This window comes from Cynocephalus volans, chromosome 4 (assembly GCF_027409185.1).
Source record: "Cynocephalus volans isolate mCynVol1 chromosome 4, mCynVol1.pri, whole genome shotgun sequence".
Classification (NCBI taxonomy): domain Eukaryota; kingdom Metazoa; phylum Chordata; class Mammalia; order Dermoptera; family Cynocephalidae; genus Cynocephalus; species Cynocephalus volans.
Window position 1 is genome coordinate 145,131,884 of NC_084463.1, and position 19,241 is coordinate 145,151,124.

General features: G+C 51.0%; 1 protein-coding gene across 1 annotated transcript; it reads right to left on the bottom strand.

The window, feature by feature from the left end:
- Positions 1 to 387: 387 nt before the first annotated feature.
- On the bottom strand, positions 388 to 19,183 carry ARHGAP1 (Rho GTPase activating protein 1). The gene is made up of 13 exons (XM_063093694.1): positions 19,024 to 19,183; positions 14,954 to 15,125; positions 14,636 to 14,731; positions 8,235 to 8,322; positions 4,922 to 5,053; positions 4,450 to 4,536; positions 4,163 to 4,261; positions 3,722 to 3,829; positions 3,559 to 3,635; positions 3,273 to 3,350; positions 2,672 to 2,800; positions 2,391 to 2,494; positions 388 to 2,251 (listed from the first exon to the last, which is right to left on the bottom strand). The coding sequence occupies exons 2-13, from the start codon at positions 15,084 to 15,086 to the stop codon at positions 2,063 to 2,065; spliced, it is 1,320 nt and encodes a 439-aa protein (XP_062949764.1). The 5' UTR covers positions 15,087 to 15,125; positions 19,024 to 19,183; the 3' UTR covers positions 388 to 2,062.
- Positions 19,184 to 19,241: the final 58 nt, after the last annotated feature.

Here is a 19,241-nt window from a genome sequence, read left to right on the forward strand (position 1 = left end):
AGACCTGATGAGTGATGGAACTGGGATTCAGACCCTACTGTGACTTGAAAGCCCACACCATTGTCCACCACAACCCACTCCATTCTTTTCTCCCTTGCTCGCCTTACATAAATCTAAGTTCCCTTCAGGCTTCTGGTACATTCCAGTTGGGAGCAGAAGAGGCCCTGGTCATAGGATACAGCACATAGTGGCCCCTGGGATGCTGCAGGTGCAAAAAAGTAGAAGGTGACTGTTGACACTTTTGAGTCTAGATGGGCAGAAAGCTGGTCTCACAACCACTCAAGTGAACAGGATGAGGAAGGGGTCAAATGGACTGTTCTTCCCAATCACACCACGTTTCCCATCCAGTTCCGAACCTCCATGCCTCTTTTCCTTAAGAGCCAGTGGGCAGTTCTCCATCTCCATTTTTATTGAAATATAAAAAGTGCAAATGGTGAAATACATGATTGGTGTCAGGGAATTCATTAAGTGTGAGTGTGAACACTGGATTCACAGTACAAGTGCCCCGCAGGCACAGACCAGTGCCGTGGGGCAGGAGAAAGCCCAGGTAGATGCAAAAGGCTCCCCAGTAAATGGGGCTGTAAGCAACACGATACACAAAGGAGGGCAGAGAGCAGGGTGGCCCAGGCTAGGACACTGGGACCGACAGAACCAGCAGCAGCTCCAGACCCCGGGAGTCCTGATATGCCAGTGGCCTGGGAGAGATCCAAGTGAGGTCAGGCCCAGGCCCTACCTGGCTCGCAGATAGGGCTATGCTGGTCAGTAAGGATTCCCACAGTACAGGCTCTGGAGTTATCCTGCCTGGCCCTGGCTGTGGGGGCAGAATCACTGCACGTACTTCCCTGCTACCAGGGGACAAGGCTGCAGGAATTGGGATCCCCAGGGTTCATCAGGAAGGAAGGAGTGTAATTCTAACGGACACAGCTGGAATGGAGGCTACCAACCATCACTGAGGTCCATGTTTTCTGAAGGACAACAGAGCCCATGGCCCCACACTCCCTCAGGGAGGTTGCTAGGAACCACCTGACAGTGGCTGACCTATTAGCAAAATCTCAGCCCCTCCTACTGGCATTCTCAGCCTCCACCCTGACCCTCCAGTCCCCCAGCTGTAGGAAGGAGCCACCACAGCTCCTGAGGCACTGAGTCACCTCTGGTCAGAGCAGGGACAAGTGTGAGTCTGCAGAAGACAGGCCCACAAGAACCTGCAGGCTGAGGATCTGTCCACCTAGGAAAGGAGGCAAAGCATGGAGGGGCTGAGACTGCCTGTCATTGATCCAACCATTACAAGGGCTCTCAGGGGTGGGAGTGGGTCTATTTCCAATGGATGCTGGGACTCTGAGCCCTGTCATCCAAGCTGCCAGTTCTGGCAGAAGCAGAGGATTAAGACGCCCTGGGGACACTACCACTTGGGAGGAGCTGACCCAGGATGCTTGGGAGAGAAGGAGGCAGAAGACTCCAGCCTTGTCATTCCTTAGCTGTGGAAACGCTCGAGGCTGAGCTGCTGTGGGGAGGACAGGAGCAAGCAAGGTGCTTGTGCTTGCATCCAGGCCTTCGTGAAGCGGGACTTCTAAAAAGCAAGGAGGCACCTTCACATGGTGGGGGGTGGGGATGGGGGGGAATCCAAGGAGCTCAGCTATTCACTCCCCAGCAATCAAGAAGGGGAGGACCAGCTCCAGCTACCAGCCCAGCCGGCAGCAATTCTGTCATCCACAGTTGCCAAGGAACCAGAGGCAGGACAAAGCAGGAGAGGGGCTGCTGAGGCACAGTCCTCTAGCTGGAAGGACCAAGCCCAGCTCTGGAGAGCCTGGCAGGGGCCAGGGATCCAGAGAGGCAGTGAGAAGTATAAGGCGAAGAAAAATGTCTTAGGGTAACAGCAAGGCCTCCAGGGCTGCACAGAAGGAGGAAAAAGAGCTGCCCGCTTGGCTGGCTCCAGCTTCTATCTCCCTGGGCCTTCATGGCCCCCTTCCCGAGCAGGAGCCCCGGGGTCCCGTAAGGCTGATGCCAGGAGGATGAGTCCAAACTGGGTCCAGCAGAGAAGGGGGCCAGTGGGGCAGGGCTGGGCTCACAGCCCCTTGGAGTCGGAGCTAGGGAACAACTCCCCTTGATGATCCAGGAGGAACTTGGTGAAGGTGTTGATAGGATTAATGGCCTTAAGGGTGATGGCAGCATCCTTGGCCCATAGCAGGTTAGGGCCGAAGACCACAGCCAGGTTAGCGTTGGTCATCTTGTTCTGGTCAGAGTGGGCAGAAATCTGTGGAGGGAATTGGGGGACTGCAGCAGGAACCCACAGACCCCGCCTCCCACTCCCAGCCACCATGACAGCAGCAGCAGAGGCAGCAGCTCCTCCTCCTCCCTCCCTGCTGTCACCCCCCGACCCCCCGAGGTCTCACCTGCCCCAGGAAGGCGGTGAGGAAACGGAGCACCTGGTAGTTCTCCTCAGGCAGTGTCCGCAGGACCTGTAGTGTCACCTCTACTCTTTGGTTCTCATCAATGTCTACGAGGAAGGGGGGCACAGGTTACAGCTCCCTGGGCTGGGCTGGTTCAGAAAGCCCTGACATGAGGCGTGAGGGAGGCCCTGACCAGACTTTCCTTGGAGCGCCTAGCCCCACAAGCCTACAGCCCCAGACCCAGAGAAGACATGACAGCTGGGGAGGGAAGAGGGGGCACTCACTGAGGAAGCCCACAACGTGGGGGTAGAGGTCAAAGGTTAGCAGCGGCTCAGGAAGCTCCCGAAGGAAGGTCTTGAGGATGACTGCTGGCAGGTGCAGCTCATTGTACTGGTCGAAGTCCACAGGCAGCCCTGGATCGGGGAGGAAGTGTGGAGAGGAGCTTGGCCCAGCTTGAAGGCCTGCCGCCCATCTGGAGCCATGCAGGCCCCACTGCCCACAGCCACTTCTCCCAAGGAGCCTCCTCTTGCTCCTGTCTCTCCTTTTCCTCTGTGACCAGGGGATGCAGGTTTGGGCCATTGGGGTGGAGTGGGGCCCGTCAAAACACATTACAATTATTCCTCGCCTCTGGAGGAGCCTGAAACGCAGGGCCAAGGAGCCTGGCTGATGAGGCAGCGGGTCTGGGACAGCCAGGCAGAAGTGGAACCTATGTAGTGACACCAAATGCCACAGAAACTTCTGAAAGGAAGAGAATCTGGGACCCTTGTTTACAGGGCAGCAGAAGGCAGAGAAGCCCCCTCAGTCACACACACATGCCCCAACCCCACCACCCACACACAGGACCTGCACTGGCTCTGTGGGCCTGGCACAGCCCCCGACACTCACCCATGTTGTACTTCTGCTGCACTTCCCGTACGACCTGGGTGTTGGCCGACCTCCGGAAAATCCCCTCAGTAGTGAGAGCTGGGAGACAGACAGTGGGGGCTGGTGAAGCTCAGAGCTCTGGGCAGGGTGTAGACTCCTGTCTATTCTCTGTCTTGGGGCTCCAAACAGCGCCAGCAGGGGTGCTCTCTCAGCCCTGCCCAGCAGCTTCCTATGGGAGCTGGGAGACCCAACTGAGGAGGAAGCTGGGGGCAGGGTAGGTTTGGAGAAAGCGGGCCCAGGCACTCACCGTGGGCCTGTAAGTAGGCAATGGTCTCTCTGAGCACAATCGGAATGGGCTCCTGCTCTGGGTTCTTCTCCAGGAGGCTGTGGGGACAGGGCCGTGAGCTGGGTCTACAACCCCTCCCAGCCCTTGGCAGCCAGGCAGGCCTGCCCACCTTTCGCATACTCACTGTTGCAAGGAGACCCCAAACTGCTGGTTGGGAAGGGGGGGCCGTGGTGGCATGGGCTTGGGGGCTGTTGCAGGGCTCTTCTGTGTGGATTTGAGGAAGTCATCATACCTGGGGGAGCAGATGGGAGGAGGGTCAGGCCCTCAGCCCGGCTCTGGAGTTGCTGTGACAAACTTTATCAGGCAGTTACTGTGCAGTTTTACAAGAATGATCTCATTCAATCCTCATAACAACCCTACTTTACACATGAGAAACAAAGACTTAAAGAGATTCAGTCATATGGCTTTGAAGTGACAGCAGTGGGACTGAACACGCTCTGTCTGACCCCATATGCTGTCTCTGAATCATAACACGCACCTCCCCCAGTTATCCTGGCTTCTCCCCCAACTTGGCCCGCTCGTGCTAACAGGCACACACACGCCCCCAGCCTGCGCCTGGCCTCACTTGAGCACTTGGCGAGGGATCCCCAGTTGCTCCAGCTTCACGTGCTCGCTCAGCTCACTCAGGTAATTCACATAGAAGATCTTCCGCCCAAACTTGAAGCTGTTGACAGAGGAGAGGGCTTGGGTTGGGGTGGGCCCGTGTTGGTGGCCTCCACTTTGCCCTTACCAGCCCCCACCTTGGGACAGAGGTCTGGACCCAGCAGGTCTGTCTGCAGGTGTCCTCAGGTATCAGCTTCAGGGTTCACAGGGAGGCACAGGGAGACTGTCAGGCCACCTGGGCCTGCTGACCTGATGAGGGGCTTGAAGAGGATGAGCAGGGTTTTGATGAACATGGTGGGGTGCACGATGTACAGGGCCTTGATGTTCTTCTTGTACCTGTAGAGGCAGGACAGCACTCAGGACTGGGCATGGTGGGGGCCACACAAAGCCGGGTTCCTAACGTGTGCCTTCTGCTTTGACACTCATGGCACGCGTGTGAGTGAAGTGCCACTGTTGCCCCATTTTGCAGATTAGCAAACAGGAGGCTCAGAGAGGTTGAGTAACATGAAAGTCACAGAGTGAATAAGTAGAAAAGCTGGGATTTAAGCCCAGGCCATTCTGACTTCAGATTCTTGTTGTTTACCCAAGTGAGGGCATCTGCCTCCCCATGGCATAGAATAAGCTCCTGCCCAAGTGGAGGGCAGCCCAGAACCTGGCAGAGCTGCGGGAACCGGAGCCACCTGCCCCCAGCCCTGCAGCCCACCCCCATGCTCCAACTCACTTGCGGTCAAACTCCCGGTAGGCATCCCGGAGCCAACTGAGGGAGGGCTTATTGTCACTGGTCAGGCCATGGTGCAGGTAGAGCAGTGTGTAGTCACTCTCCACGTACTGGTCCAGCGTGTGCTTCAGGTACCTGAAAAGAGAGAAAAGCCCTGCTTGGGCCTGCCCTATGCACAAGCGGGGCACCCGTTAAGACAGAAGTGCCTGCTCATGTCACACCCCTTCCTCTGAGCACTGTCTATTCTGGGTGTATGACCAGTTGCTGTGTTCCTGTGCAGGAGGCATAGCACAGGGGCCAGGCCATGCTGGGAGGAGGAATCGTATGATAACAGCTCTCATGTTTGAGTACCGACTAGAAGTCAGGAGACCAGGACTCTAACCTGGGCCCTCTTGCATACTTGCATTAAAACAAGAATGACATTTCCCTCCCAAGATTGCCCTGAGTCAATAACAGTGATGACAGTCATGACTTACCAATATTAAGCTTTTAGTGTCTGCCAAGCACTTTGCATACATTGTCTCATTCCTTCCTCTTAACAGATGAGGTTATTATCCCCATCTTACAAATGAGCAGGGAGGTCAGATTCTTTCCAAGGTCACACAGCTTGTGGTAGAACCTGAAGGTGAAGTGCCCAACTCCAAAGCCTGCATTCTGGACCGGGGGGACAGCTCTGCTTTTTACACATGAACTCCAGCACACGTTGTAAAACACTGTGCTGGTGAGAGGGGATCGGCTTTTAGTGGACCAAAGAGCTGTACTTCCTCAGTTCCTTATGCTCACAACATGATAGCTACCACCTCAACACAAATACACGCAGGATGTTGAGCATACCGAGAAGTACGGATGGAATGAACAAGAATTCAATAAAGGGAGGGGAGTCTAGGGTAAAGCCCTCTTTCTGGTTGGCCAACCAGCTGCCAGGCTCCAGCAGGGATACCACTCCAGGCTGGGAGACTAAGCAGACAGAATGCTAAGGACTCCCAAGAGGAGGTAGGGAAAGGGGAAGAAGCCTGGGGAAGTGCTCAGATACAACTTGACCTGAGACAGAGAAGGTAACCTCAGTACTGGTCCGGGGCTGCTGGGCTGGGCAGCACAGGTAAAAAAGTTGCTAATGCTAGATGATTATTGTGATTTCAATTGTTGTTAACCACACAATAATTTACCCCTATACACACCAAACACTTTGCAGTTTACAAAAATCTGCCACATAAAAAGATGGCATTTTGCAACTATAAAAACAGCAAAGACTGCATTGAAAATAGACACTCTCATCCATTGATGGATGTTATGACTTTTTGGAGGGCAATAAAGTGATCTTTATCAGAAGCTATAAAATGTTCATGCTCTTGGACTTTGTAAAAAATATGTCCAGGAATTTATTCTAAGGAAATAATGAAAAATAACAAACATTTTTGTAGAAGGCTGTTCATCGCTGTTTTATGATGGGAAAAAAGTTGAGCAGCAAGCTAACTGTCCGACAGCAGGGACATCTAGAAATAGAACACCTCACAGGATGTTTCTGCAGACAGAACTAATCTATGAAGGCAGAAGTCAGAACAGTGGTCACCTTTTGGGGCAGTGACTGGAAGAGCAATGGGAGGGTTGTGGGGTATGGGCAATATGAGTGTGTTCAGTTTTTGAAATTTTTTTAAAATGCATGTTAATAATAAAATATTTTTATTATTTTTATTTTTATTTTTATTTTAAAAAGATGACCGGTAAGGGGATCTTAACCCTTGACTTGACTTGGTGTTGTCAGCACCATGCTCTCCCAAGTGAGCTAACCGGCCATCCCTATGTAGGGATCCAAACCCATTGCCTTGGTGTTATCAGCACCACACTCTCCCAAGTGAGCCACGGGCCAGCCCCATAAAATACTTTTTAAAGAATGTATTAAAAGAGACAGAACTCACAGCAATGCTCACCTGGGGCTAGCTGAGGCTCTAATATCAGGCCCTTCTGCTTCTGCTGTGGCACTGTGGCAGTCTGGGACTGACCCCCGCTCCCGCTCCCGCCCCCGCCCCCCCCTGCTCCCCCCCCCCCCCACACACAAGCATTCAGGATCTCAAAGAGCTGCTATGGGCAGTGCTGAAATTTTAAATTTCTACCCCATAAAAATAAATATAAATAAAATTGAAAAAAAATATATTTAAAAAAAATTTTTTTTAAAGATGACCGGTAAGGGGATCTTAACCCTTGACTTGGTGTTGTCAACACCACGCTCTCCCAAGTGAGCAAACCGGCCATCCCTATATAGGGATCCGAACCTGTGGCCTTGGTGTTATCAGCACCACACTCTCCCAAGTGAGCCACAGGCCAGCCCTCCAAAAAAAAGAAATTTTAAATTTCAGGGAGTGCTTTAAACTGATCAGGAAAGAAGAGCAAGATGGTCCGTCTACACACATTGAGGAATAGCAGGAAGTCAGTTATTGTTCTGCCTCCATGGAGGTCCTGCACATACTGTCACAGCACACTGGTCCCCACTGTGGGACCAGTCCTGGATCACTAATGAACAGTTATTGGAATAGGTCTGTCACACTTCTGCTTTCAATCAGCCTTTGGACTTGAGTCAGGAGATTTCTAGATCAGCCAGAACTATTACATATACAGTCATGCATTGGGGGATATGACAGGGATACGTTCTGAGAAATGTGTTGTTAGGCAATTTCGTTACTGTGCAAACATCAGAGAGCGCACTTACACACACCTAGATGGTACCGCCTCCTACACACTGAGGCCATAGGGTATAACCTATTGCTCCAACCACTGTCATATAAAGTGGTCCATCATTGACCAAAACATCATTATGTGGAACCTGACCATATTTGGCTAAGAGAACCCACATAGAGGTACAGAAACCACTGGCATAAAATTTGGCACAAATTTGGTATAAAATCAGATAACACAAATTATTCATATAAATGATAAACAAAAGCAACCACATCAGAAACACCATATAATTATAACGATCAGTCCTCACATTTGGATGGCATTTTACTTTTCAAAGCACCTTCATGCGCAGTTTCTCCACTCATATGGACGGAGGGCTATACTATTATCCCCTTTGAAAGAGGAAGAAAATGAGGCTCAAAGACACTTGCCAAGGTCACACAGTTTCCATGACTAGAAACTAGGTCTGACTCCTAGACCAGCATTCTCCCCCAAATATAAAATAGTTCTCTCTTGAGAAGAGGGAAGGCATCATGGAGATGGCCTGGCAACCCCAGGCAGGGAGGGACAATAAAGAAAATGGTGTTAGGCTGTACCGGAGATCTGGGCAAATGTCCCACCACACTTCCCTGTGGGTACTCACCCCAGGAGCTTGCTGTGGTCCAGCTGATGGCTTGGGGGCATTCGACAGGCACTAAACACAATGATCTTCCTCCCATACTTGTCATCTCCTAGGTGTGGAAAGAGATGGAGCACAGTGGGTCAAAGATGAACTGAAAGAAGCAGAGTGAGGAACTTAAAGGCACCAAGCCCAGAGAACTGCACCAGTTAGTACAGGGGCCAGAGTGGCCCATGCAGATATACCTCTGGGCAGCCTCTATACTCTGATGATGTGCCACTGAAGAAAGAGGGACAGGCTGCTTTCAGGGCATAGAAAAAATTACATCACTTTTTAAAGAGTCACACCTAAAGGAAACAACCCAAGTGTCCATCAGTGGATGAATGGATAAAGAAAAGGTGGTATATCCATGCAATGGAATATTGTTTGGCTGTAAAAAGGAATGAAGAACTGACACATGCTACAATATAGATGAAACTTGAAAACATTATGCTAAGTGAAAGCAACCAAACACAAAAGGCCACCTACAGTTTGACTCCATTCATATGAGATATCTGGAATACGTAAATCCATTGAGACAGAAAGCAAATTAGTGTTTTCCAGGTGCTGGGAGGAGGGAATGGGACTGACTGCTTAACGGGTATAGGGTTGGGTATGGGTATGGGTGATGAAAATGTTTTGGAATTAGATAGAGATGATGGTTGCACATTATCAATGTACTAAAACCCACTGAATTATATACACTTTAAAATGATTTTAGGGCTGGCTGATGGCCTCACTTGGTCGAGTAATGGTGCTGATAACACCAACGTCAAGGGTTCAGATACCTGTACTGGCCAGCCACCAAAAAAAAAAAGATTTTGTGCTATGTAATTTTTACCTCAATTTAAGAAAAATCATGCTCACTAAAGCATTTGTTATCTTGCCAATCAGTCTAAAAAGTTTCCGTTTATTCCATAAGCACCCCCTCTGAGTAGCATGTATTTGAAAACCTCTTGAAACTACCTTCTCGGCAAATCTGAGGCCTCTGAGGAATTCAGTCTGATTACTTAATAGTCACGTCTCATTTTTGACCACTGACAACACTAACTTTGTTACTAGAATTATTGACCACATTTGGCTCTGATTAACTTCTGGGCATTTCTAAAAATTGTATCTTTCTCATGAAGGATTTTCTAAAGAACATGGAGTTCAGAGGAGTTTGTAATGCTGTGGGAAAATGCTCATTTGCATGTAATCACTCAGGATGTTTGTCCAAAGCGTAAAAACTCAATGTTCTGACCTCCTGGGTCTGTCATGAAACTGGGAGGCTCTGAGACATGAGCTGAAATTCTCTTCCAGAGTCAGTGTAGATAAGGGACCCTCAAGCAAAGCTTGACAACAAGGCCTGGTCCCCACTCTCCCATGTCCCAGGGACCTTCCCTTCACCCCTACCTTCATGCCTCTCCAGAGACACCAAACTACAATCACCTAATCCCTACTGCCTCAGAGGTGAGTAAAAAAACCAGTTACAAAATCAATCCGTGAAATGCCATGCGAGTCTGCCTTTCCTCTACCTCTGAGGACCAAGACTACTTCAGCCCTTGTTGAGCATCTCCCACATTTAATAAGCCATGGTCTTGATGATCCTTCTTGGCCAGTGACTCAATTCAGGAGTCAGTGCTTTTCCAAAGTGGTTGCCAAGGCTCTGCCCCTTTTTTCTAGGGCTTAGGCAAGGCTTAGTGGAGGAGCTGAAGGAGGTTTCTAGAATATGGCCAGGGTGGCCCCAATCCCTGATGGATGTACGACCTGGTGTTTTAGCCTGATTTAGTACCTCCCATCAGTTGAACTACCAGGTCCAGCCTCTGGATCAGTCCCCTAGCCCTCCAATTTCCAGCCAAAGCACTGCCTGGCTCTGTTGGCCCTAAAAGGTCCTAACCAGGGCCCTCCAAGAATTTATTAGGTCAGGGTCTGAGGCCTGGCCCACCAAGCCCAGAGAAATGTCATCCACTCCTAAGCTGCCTCAACTTCTATAAACACCTACCTGCCCTCACTCTACTGCCTTGACTCCTTCTTTCCTCCTGAACCCCACCACAGATATACTCTGTGGGCCCCCAGTCCTGTAAATGCTCCTTGGAATAGCTCACAGTATTCTCTAGGCTCACACCATGCACAGCTCCAACATGGAGGTGCTCAGAGCCCTGTCCATACCAGGCTGGTTTGAGCCTCTGCTGTTTCTCGTAACAGACAGAACTTTCTCTAGACAATTGTACTCACCTCCTCTAGGCTAACTCCTATGAACCCTTAAGACTCAAGACAGGCATAATCTCCTCTTAGAAGCCTGTGTCCTCTCCTTCTTCCCCCAGACAACTTAGCTATCCCTTTTCATGTTTCCCAGCATAAACCATCATCCAGCTCTGTCATGGTACCTTGACTCTCCTGTAAAATTACTTATGTGCCTGTCTCTTCTACTGGCTCATGAGCAGCTCCAAGACAGGGACTGTGTCTCAAATCTCTAGTGCTGGACTAGTGCCCAGAATGTGGCAGATAAGTGTTGGTAGCTTGTACAAAGTCACAGGCTGCTATTACATGGTATGTGAGGATCTATTTCTGAGTTTGTTGTTGATGATGCTTAGGTTACAAGTTAGACTGCTTTAGACAGTGAGTTTCTCAAAGCCTGGGACAGAATTTTTCCAGATTTCCAAATAGAGATTCCTCTACGAGCCTATCTGAAAAGGAGGTGCAGCTCCAACAAGCAGTAGGTATGTTTTGAAGGACCAGGTGCCACCTGCTCTTTCATACCCTAGCCTGGATCCTGCTGTGCTGGGTTGCCCCCGGGCCAACTAGGGGTGGCTCTGGGGCTACATGCCTGCTGATTCACTTACCCCATGCTCTGACAGTGGAAGGAAAAGCAGACTGGCAGGGGCAGGGTCAAAGGGTTAGAATGGCAAGCACAGCCTCATGTATAATCTAGAGCTTCAGAAAGCCCTGAGACTCTTACCACAAGCCTGTGAAGAAGGGTCATCATCTGTTTACCTCCATCTAAGCAGAGGAAGTGCCTAGGTTGTGGGGGGAAATGCTACGAGGAAGATGGGGGCTTCCAAAGGATTCTTTCTGTCCCTGCTTGCTCCCTCCCTTCTCTCCCCACCTGCCCTCACTGGCTGGCAGATTTGAAGACTTAGCCAGGGCAGAGAGTCTGTGATCTCACGGGACTCTGGAATTTAAAGAGCTAGTAACTGGTTAAGGAAGCAGTTAGAGTGAGAGCCAGGGCCCTATGGTTAGCCCTCTCAGCTGGTCCCAGCACCATGGAAATGGGAAGCTTTGGGTTCTCAACCAGGGCTCCACCAATGGGCTCAGCAGACCCACCAACTCCAACACGTTATATGAAAAATACTTGTATTACAAGCACATGCGCATTTTTCCTAGAGAAAAAGATCCATACTCCAGAAAAATCTTTCATAATTTCAAAGAGGACTGTGAGCAGTTCTAAAAACCATTTCACTAGACTGTAAACTTCTTGAAGGAGGGAAAGTGTGTTTTTCCTCACTGAATCCTCAGTGCTGACTAAAGACTCAGTTTGTTCCAGGGTTCTATAATACTGTTCTATGAATGCACACTGGATGAAGCCAGGATGGAGATGTGGCAAAAAGGGGGTCAGTGAGGGGTTGGCTGGCAAGACTCCCAGACAGGTGAGGAAATGAGAGGATGGGCAACCCTAGGGCCTAGCCCCTACCCTCCCACTCCTTGAAGCAGGGTCCCATCGCCCAAGTCCTTGGGTAGCCCAGCATTCACCAGCAAGCAGGGCGACTGCTGCTACAAGCAGCACATGGAGAGACCCAGAACTCGCTGTCTTGATCTCAGAAGAGAGCAGCCTCTGCCTTGGAGATTTAAGGGAGAGAGGAAACTGGCAGCTCTGGCGTCTCCAGAGCTCAGTGAGAAGGGAGACACAACATTTGTGGGAAGCACCAGGAAGAGACAAACTGCCTGAGCAGGAGGCCTCTGCATTCCCCAGATACCAATCAGGAACTCTCCCAGGGTGGCCTTGGTGTTAATCAGCAACAGGACAGCTCTTCCAGCAAACATACCAGGCACTCACTGGGCACCGTCAAACCAATCACTGGCCCCGCCCACAACCTGTAGAGCAGGCCAAGGCCATGGGAGTTGGGGGCTGGGACTGACAAATCCAGCAGTGTGCTGGAGATGGCTCACACACTTGTTAAATTGTTAAATTGGTAGGAATTTTGCAAGCCAGTTGACATCATGTTGGTAGTTTGAAATCTGCATGGTAGAAATTGCAAATGCTACAAATAATGGCCTTTTTTTTCCTTTCCAGAGAGCCAACTGTTAAACATTCACTAGCACACCAGTAGAAAGAACCCACTTGGACTGAATCAAATTTGACCACGGAGCATGACAGCCACCGCTCATAAGGAGGAGAGAGGCTGCAGAGGAGTTGAGGACATAACATACTCTCCCTTCCAACATATGCTCTTTCTCTGGTTTCTAGCACCGGGAAACTGGCCTCCTAGGGATGTCACCATGGTCTCATCAGAACGAGTCTCACTCTGGTGGTGCCAATCCAGACTCATCTCATCAATCAGAGAGGCATGCACATGGGGGACACCACCACCCAGAGGGTCCCTGGGCCAGCCACTCAGGCCAGACCCAGTATGGACAAGGCCCTTTTCCTCCCCTGGAGCTCCTTTCCCTTCGGACTCTGGGTGTGTCCCCACAGGCCTCAGCCATGTCACACCTCCCATAAATCCTTTGTTATTTCCGGCTGCCAGGCACCACCAGCTCCCAGCTCCTCAGAGCAGGGCTGCAATTAAGCTGGCCCTGCTGGCCTTCACCAAGAGCCTTTCCTGATCCACAGCCCCAGAGGCCAAGCACAGAGAGCTAGCACTGACACCTACCTGGCCAGGGCCCCTCAGGCTCATCGCACCCTGGGGAAACAGAAACATGTTGCAGCTCTGCTTTGCAGGGGGAAGAGGGGTCCCCCACAGCTCTGCCTTGTGACTTGACCACATGGGCCAAGATGATGTCAGCATAGAGACTCTTTCACATCCCAATCAGGTTCAGAACCTTCAGGGTGACTGTCCTGTGCCCAGGTCAGAATCAAGCTAGGGGGCCTGCCCTGTGGCGCACTCGGGAGAGTGCGGCGCTGGGAGCGTAGCAGCGCTCCCGCGGGTTCGGATCCTATATAGGGATGGCCGGTGCGCTCACTGGCTGAGCGCGGTGCGGCCGGTCACAAAGAAAAAAAAGACAAAAAAAAAAAAGAATCAAGCTAGGAAAGAACTCTCAGCCTTGCTTCTGTAGGGGTGAGAGAGCCCAGAACCAAGGCTCCCAACTCAGACTAGGGTGAGCATGAAGAACACAGATGGCATGGAAACTCTTTTGACATTAGGGACAATCCTCTCAACTGTCCCATCCCTCTTTAAGCCCAGCATTCAGGAGAGCTGGAGCTCCATGCTCCTTCCCATGACCAGATGCCTCCAGGCATGTGGCTTCTTTGGGAGTGGGTTCCCTCCAGAGGCCATGTTCTACATGGCTCCCCTTGCCCACTCCAACGCCTCAGGGCAGGGCCAAGCTATCACCCTTGCTTATAGCTAGCTGCCTGGCCTCACCAGGGAGGAAAGATAACCACTGGGGAAAAGACAAAGGATCCTACAATTCCAATTGCCTCTTGTAGCAGTGGGACCCTAAGGACAGGAACCAGCTCATCAACATCTTGCTACCTCCCCTCCCCCTGGTTTCTTCTGGGTCCTGCCTTATGAACAGGAGGGAGGGAGCTCCTCACCCCTTCTCAGCAGCACATCTGCCAGGAAGCTGGTGTTCCAGGGAGTCACATGGCTCCTCACTTCTGGAAGGAGGTGCTGCCCATTCCAGACTTCCTTGGAGGTAGATTTCCTAGAAGGTACACTCCTCCCTCCCTCCTTTCCTCCCCGCCCTCCATAACTGATGGAGTGGAGAGATGACATCAGGGCAAAGGGAAGGGAGGGAAACAGCATGAAGGGAAAGGAATGACCACTTATTCAGGGCCAGCTATGTTCTGGCTCTGGGCTAGGCCCTGACACATATTCGCTATTGTAATCTCCTCAGCAACTGCATGAGGAAGAAATTAGTTCGGAGAGCAGAGCTGGAAATCAAACCCAGGGCTTTCTGACTTCAAAGCCACTAGGCCACACTGCCTCCCACATACCACCCATAAATGGAGACAATGAGGTCATAGGTCAGGAAGCAAATGCAGGTGAACATATCAAGTGACAATCACAATGAAGTCTGTGCTTTTAGAGAATGGTACATGTGCTCAGAAGCTCCAGTGCCAGGGTGAGACCACAGGGTGGGCACCAGCCGACTCCCCCAGTCCCTTCCCCTATGTTCTGAGGCTGGCTTCTTTAAGCCAGGAGCACAGAATGAGGAAAAAGGTGTATGCTAGGTGTGCTCACCTGCCACCTCCACAATCTGGTGCCGGGCGATGTCGTAGTAAGGGTCGTCCCACTTCAGGTGTGTGATGGGTTCTGGGGAGCTGCTTTTGGAGTCATCTGAGGAATAGGGCAAAGTCAGAGGATGACCTGGGGGCTGGTACAGAGCTCTCATGGAGATGCACGCTCTGCCGCCCTCCCCGCAACTAAGGCTTGGGCTCTTAGCCCGACACTGGGGCTGTCTGCTTGCCCCCATCCTGCCCTCCTGGGATCTCACTTCAGCAGGAAGGGGCTCGCCGCCTGTAAGACACCTGTAGATGCCTGAGATCTGGCAATGCCTACCTGATTTGGGAAAGTCAGGCATTTCATCTGAGGGCCAGTTCTTCTCATCGATGGAGGCCAGTTTCAGCTGGTTCAGAGACTGGCTGGTGTCATCTAAGGTCAGGTCGTCCTGCAGCTCTGAGAGTGGATCCATGGCCAAGCCTGTCCCCCACAGCAGAACCTGAAGAGAAACCTGGGATAGGGGAGGGAGGTAGCAGGTCAGTGACAACCTCTTTTCAAGTTCTATAAGTTCTACAGCAAACCCTCCTGACCCACCTTTTCCTAAGCTCCCTTGTCCCTGTTCCTCAACACTTCTCATCCCTGCCAAGAGCATCATGTAGCTCTGGGTTCTCCTGGCTCCACGGTTCAGGCATGTTGCCAGCAAAGGCAGCTGGGGCAGAAGATGGCACAGCTCAGTGCCTCCCTTCAGGTCCTCCAGCTGGGTAGGAAAGAGCTGTGCCAAGTCCTGTGCTGCCTACCACCCAGCTGGTTCAGTCATGAAGTCTCAGCTGCAGAGGGAAGAGGTCCATGCCCCTCTCCTCAGAGGTCCTAGAGCACAAAAGCTTCCCAGGCCCCAGCAGTTACAGGGGTAGAGATGCTGCAAGAGTCTAAGGAGCACAGGGGTCTCCATGCCTGAAAAAGGTCAGCTGTGGCTATATTACCCTTCACTCTTGGCCGGGGGAATGGGAGGTGGCCAGAGACAAAAAGGTCCCAGAAAAAAGGTCATGGCTGAGGGGCCCAGCTGGACTTACCCTTGGACAGGAACCAGCAGCAGGGGACAGAATCTGCCTACCAGTCACAGCAGACAACCTGCCGGCTCCTAGGGGCTCCAAGACCACTCTTAATCTGTGGGGAGTTCCTGATACGAGCTTCAAGGTGGGAAAGGAAAGGTCAACAGATTGCCCTAAGGACTGCAGAGCACAGATGGAAAAGGGGGATGCTCGTGACATCCAGAATGCTGAGGTGAGGAAGTGAAGAAAAGAATAGCAGGCAGAGGGCCGGCCTGTGGCTCACTTGGGAGAGTGTGGTGCTGATAACACCAAGGCCACAGGTTCGGATCCCTATATAGGGATGGCCGGTTAGCTCACTTGGGAGAGCGTGGTGCTGACAACACCAAGTCAAGGGTTACGATCCCCTTACCAGTCATTTTTCTTTAAATTAATTAATTAATTGATTAAAAATAAATAAATAAATAAATAAATAAATAAAATAAGAACAGCAGGCAGGGAGGGAGAAGAACCGACTCTGAAACCAGGTTTCCCTAGGCCTGGGATCTGATCACAAGGCTGCATGCAGTCTGGGGCAGACACCTTCTGCCCTTGGCCCTAAGGGGAAGCAACACCCTCTCCCACCACATGCTCACCATGTGGGTGAGGAAGGGGAGTTTCAATTCAACCCTTTTAGTCTAACCTCAGAGAAGAGGCTGCTCTAAGTCCAGCTGCATTCCTGGAGCCCCAAAAATGACATATATGGGCAGAGAATCAGCAGGGCAGATAAGGAGAGCAGACAAGACCTGGGGGTGGGTAGGAAGAAGACAGGGAGAACTGCCATCTGAGATCCACAGACTCTGGGCTCTGAGGCAACGTGACAACTTCCTGCACACATCACAGCCAAGGCCTCTGGATGGTAAACTGTCTCCCTGTGCCTAGCAACAACCACCCTGTTACCAGGGCAACTACACTGATTCAGTGGTAAAAGCTGTTTCAAGCTCCTGAGCCAAAGCCAAGCAGACAAGCAGCCAAAAAAAAAAACCTCCTTTTCCTTTCCTCTCCCCTGGCCTTATCCACTACCCTTATTGACTACCCTTGCTTGCCACCAAAATATAAGTCCCTTCCCAAGAACACAAAGAAGGATGACCCTCTTCCATTTGGGAATGCATTTCTCTCAGTACTGTTGTGCCCCTCACCCCTAAAGCCCAGCTCCTTCACTCCCCTTCAACCCTCAAGCGTCTCATGTAGACAATCTTCGATCTTGAGGAATCCACCTGTGATGTACCTACATGCTCCTCCCCTTCATTCAACAAGAAGGCAGTGAGGGCTGCTCCCCATAGAGGCCGCTAGCTGGGTAATAGGGACAGAATTGAGCTCAAAGCAACCCCTACATGCCTGAGCCTTTTCTCCATGACTTCTGTTCTGTCACTGCCCAGACACCAGCTGTCTTTCTGCACACAGTAGGTGCGTGATGCGATGAAAAAGGCATGGGATGAGGTATATGGAGAACTGAACTAAAGTCCTGCCTAAACCAATGAGTTGCAAAGATTCTGGCAAGTCCTTTTCCTATCTGGGCCTAAATTTCCTCATCTGTAAAAGCGAAGGCTCCTCCCAGAAATATAATTCTCCAGGGTTCAGAAATACTTATGCTGAAGTGAATAACTGGATTAGAAGGAACAGCTGGGAGCTGAGGTATGTGTGACGGAGGGAGAGGGACAACAGCTAAAAGGGAGCTGAACTTGAACTCCACCTCTTTTCCAGTAAATCCTCCTGTATTGTCAGTTCTTCCAGACCTGACCTCCCTCAACACCCCCTCATAACCTCCTTTTCCAGCATAACTAAGCACGGTTGTTCCCAGCTCCCAGCCAGACTGGCCTATCTCACCCTCCTCCAACCCACGGCTATTGCTTTCTCTGAACCAGGAAGTCTAGCTCTCATTCTGTGGGAGGATGACAGAAACCAGTGCAGGGAAATTCTAAAATAAAGTAGTGGAAATTAAGTATCCTGGCTGCCTAAGACACTACAAGCCATGCTCCAAAATACTCCCTACTCTGAGGTTAATTTTTCCCTTCTTAGCAAGTAAACCATCTACCTTTACAAAAATCTTTGAGAATTGCTTTAGGCTGAGGTTTTAACTTTTGGAAAGTCGTGGACTTCTCTGAAATTCTAATGACACTTGTAGATTTTTTTCCCTAAGAAAAATCAGCAGATGCATGAAATCTTGCATGCAATTTTAAGGGTTCAAATACCTTCTGAGAATCACTGTTTAAGAACTTCTGCCTTATCCAAAATAAGCCTGGCATACACTAGATCCCTGGTCATGTGTTGAATTAATGAATGAATTAATTCATTTCCTAAGTAGACGCCTTTGTTGAGGGCCCATATAGCACCATGAACTGGGCACAAACTATCTTTTAATGTCACAACAGCACTGAAGGGTGGGGGTGGGGGCATGTACTACTAAGCCCACTTTACAGTTTGAGGAAAGTGAGGACCAGAAAAAATAAGCAAATTGCTGAGGGTCATACAGCCAGCCGGATTTTAATCCACGCCTGCCTGTCTGAGATGGTCTCTTGGTGAAAGTCAATCCCTCAATAATTCTCTAAGTGACTGTCATTCATGTGATTCTCAAGGTTCAGAGAGGTGCCACAAAAGGGCAAACTAAAGGCTCGTTCCTAGTCTTCACTTCCTCGCACAACAGAGAGAGCAATTTTAAATTGTATTCTCTGATGTTGGAATCGGCCTCCTAGTTGCGGAATTACAAAAACGCAAATCTCACTACAAACGACAAGCAAGACTCTCAGTTAACAAGACGTTTGCATAGAGCTTCACGGTTTCCAAAACCCAGATTGGGGACCGGCCCCTGGCTCACTTGGGAGAGCGTGGTGCTGACAACACCAAGTCAGGGGTTAAGATCCCCTTACTGGTCATCTTTTAAAAAGCAAAACAGAACAAAACCCAGATTGGGTGTAATTATCCCATTTCACAGATTAAGAAATTGAGATGAAAGCGTGGCCTAGTAAGTGGCAGGGTGGAACACCTCTCCCAAATTGCTTGTTCTCATTGCTTCGCCAGCTCGTACCAGGGAGACTTCCCCCTCCCTCGAGTTTGCCCGATAACAGCACTCTAACCCGGCCTGTACCCTAGGGAGGGCAGGAAGAAGGCGGCAAAGGGGGCTAAATCCTCACTGCAGGTGCCAAAATGGGGCAGAACCCCCGCAACTGGAAAACCAGGCCCCCAGGCCCAATTCCAGCCCCGCTCCTCCTCAGACCCGCTCGGGTCCTCCGCGTCTTGACCCCATCCCTTCAGAAAACCTGGCCAGCTCCTTCCCTTCCCCCACCCGCACCCCCACCCGGGAAGAACCCGCGCCCTGCAGCTCACCGCGCTCTGGGACTGCTCCCTCTGCCACGCCTGTCAAAGCTCGGCAAACATCCGGCTCCCCGGTGGAGGGGGAACCGCCCCCTCCCGGTCTCCGCACTCCCCAACCACTTCCGCCAAACTGCTAAGCCACTTCCGGTCCGCTGCCCGGCCCAAACATGGCCTTTCCAGGAGCCCCGCCCACTTCCTGTACTTGTCAGCCTAAGTGTCTTCCTGGGGGA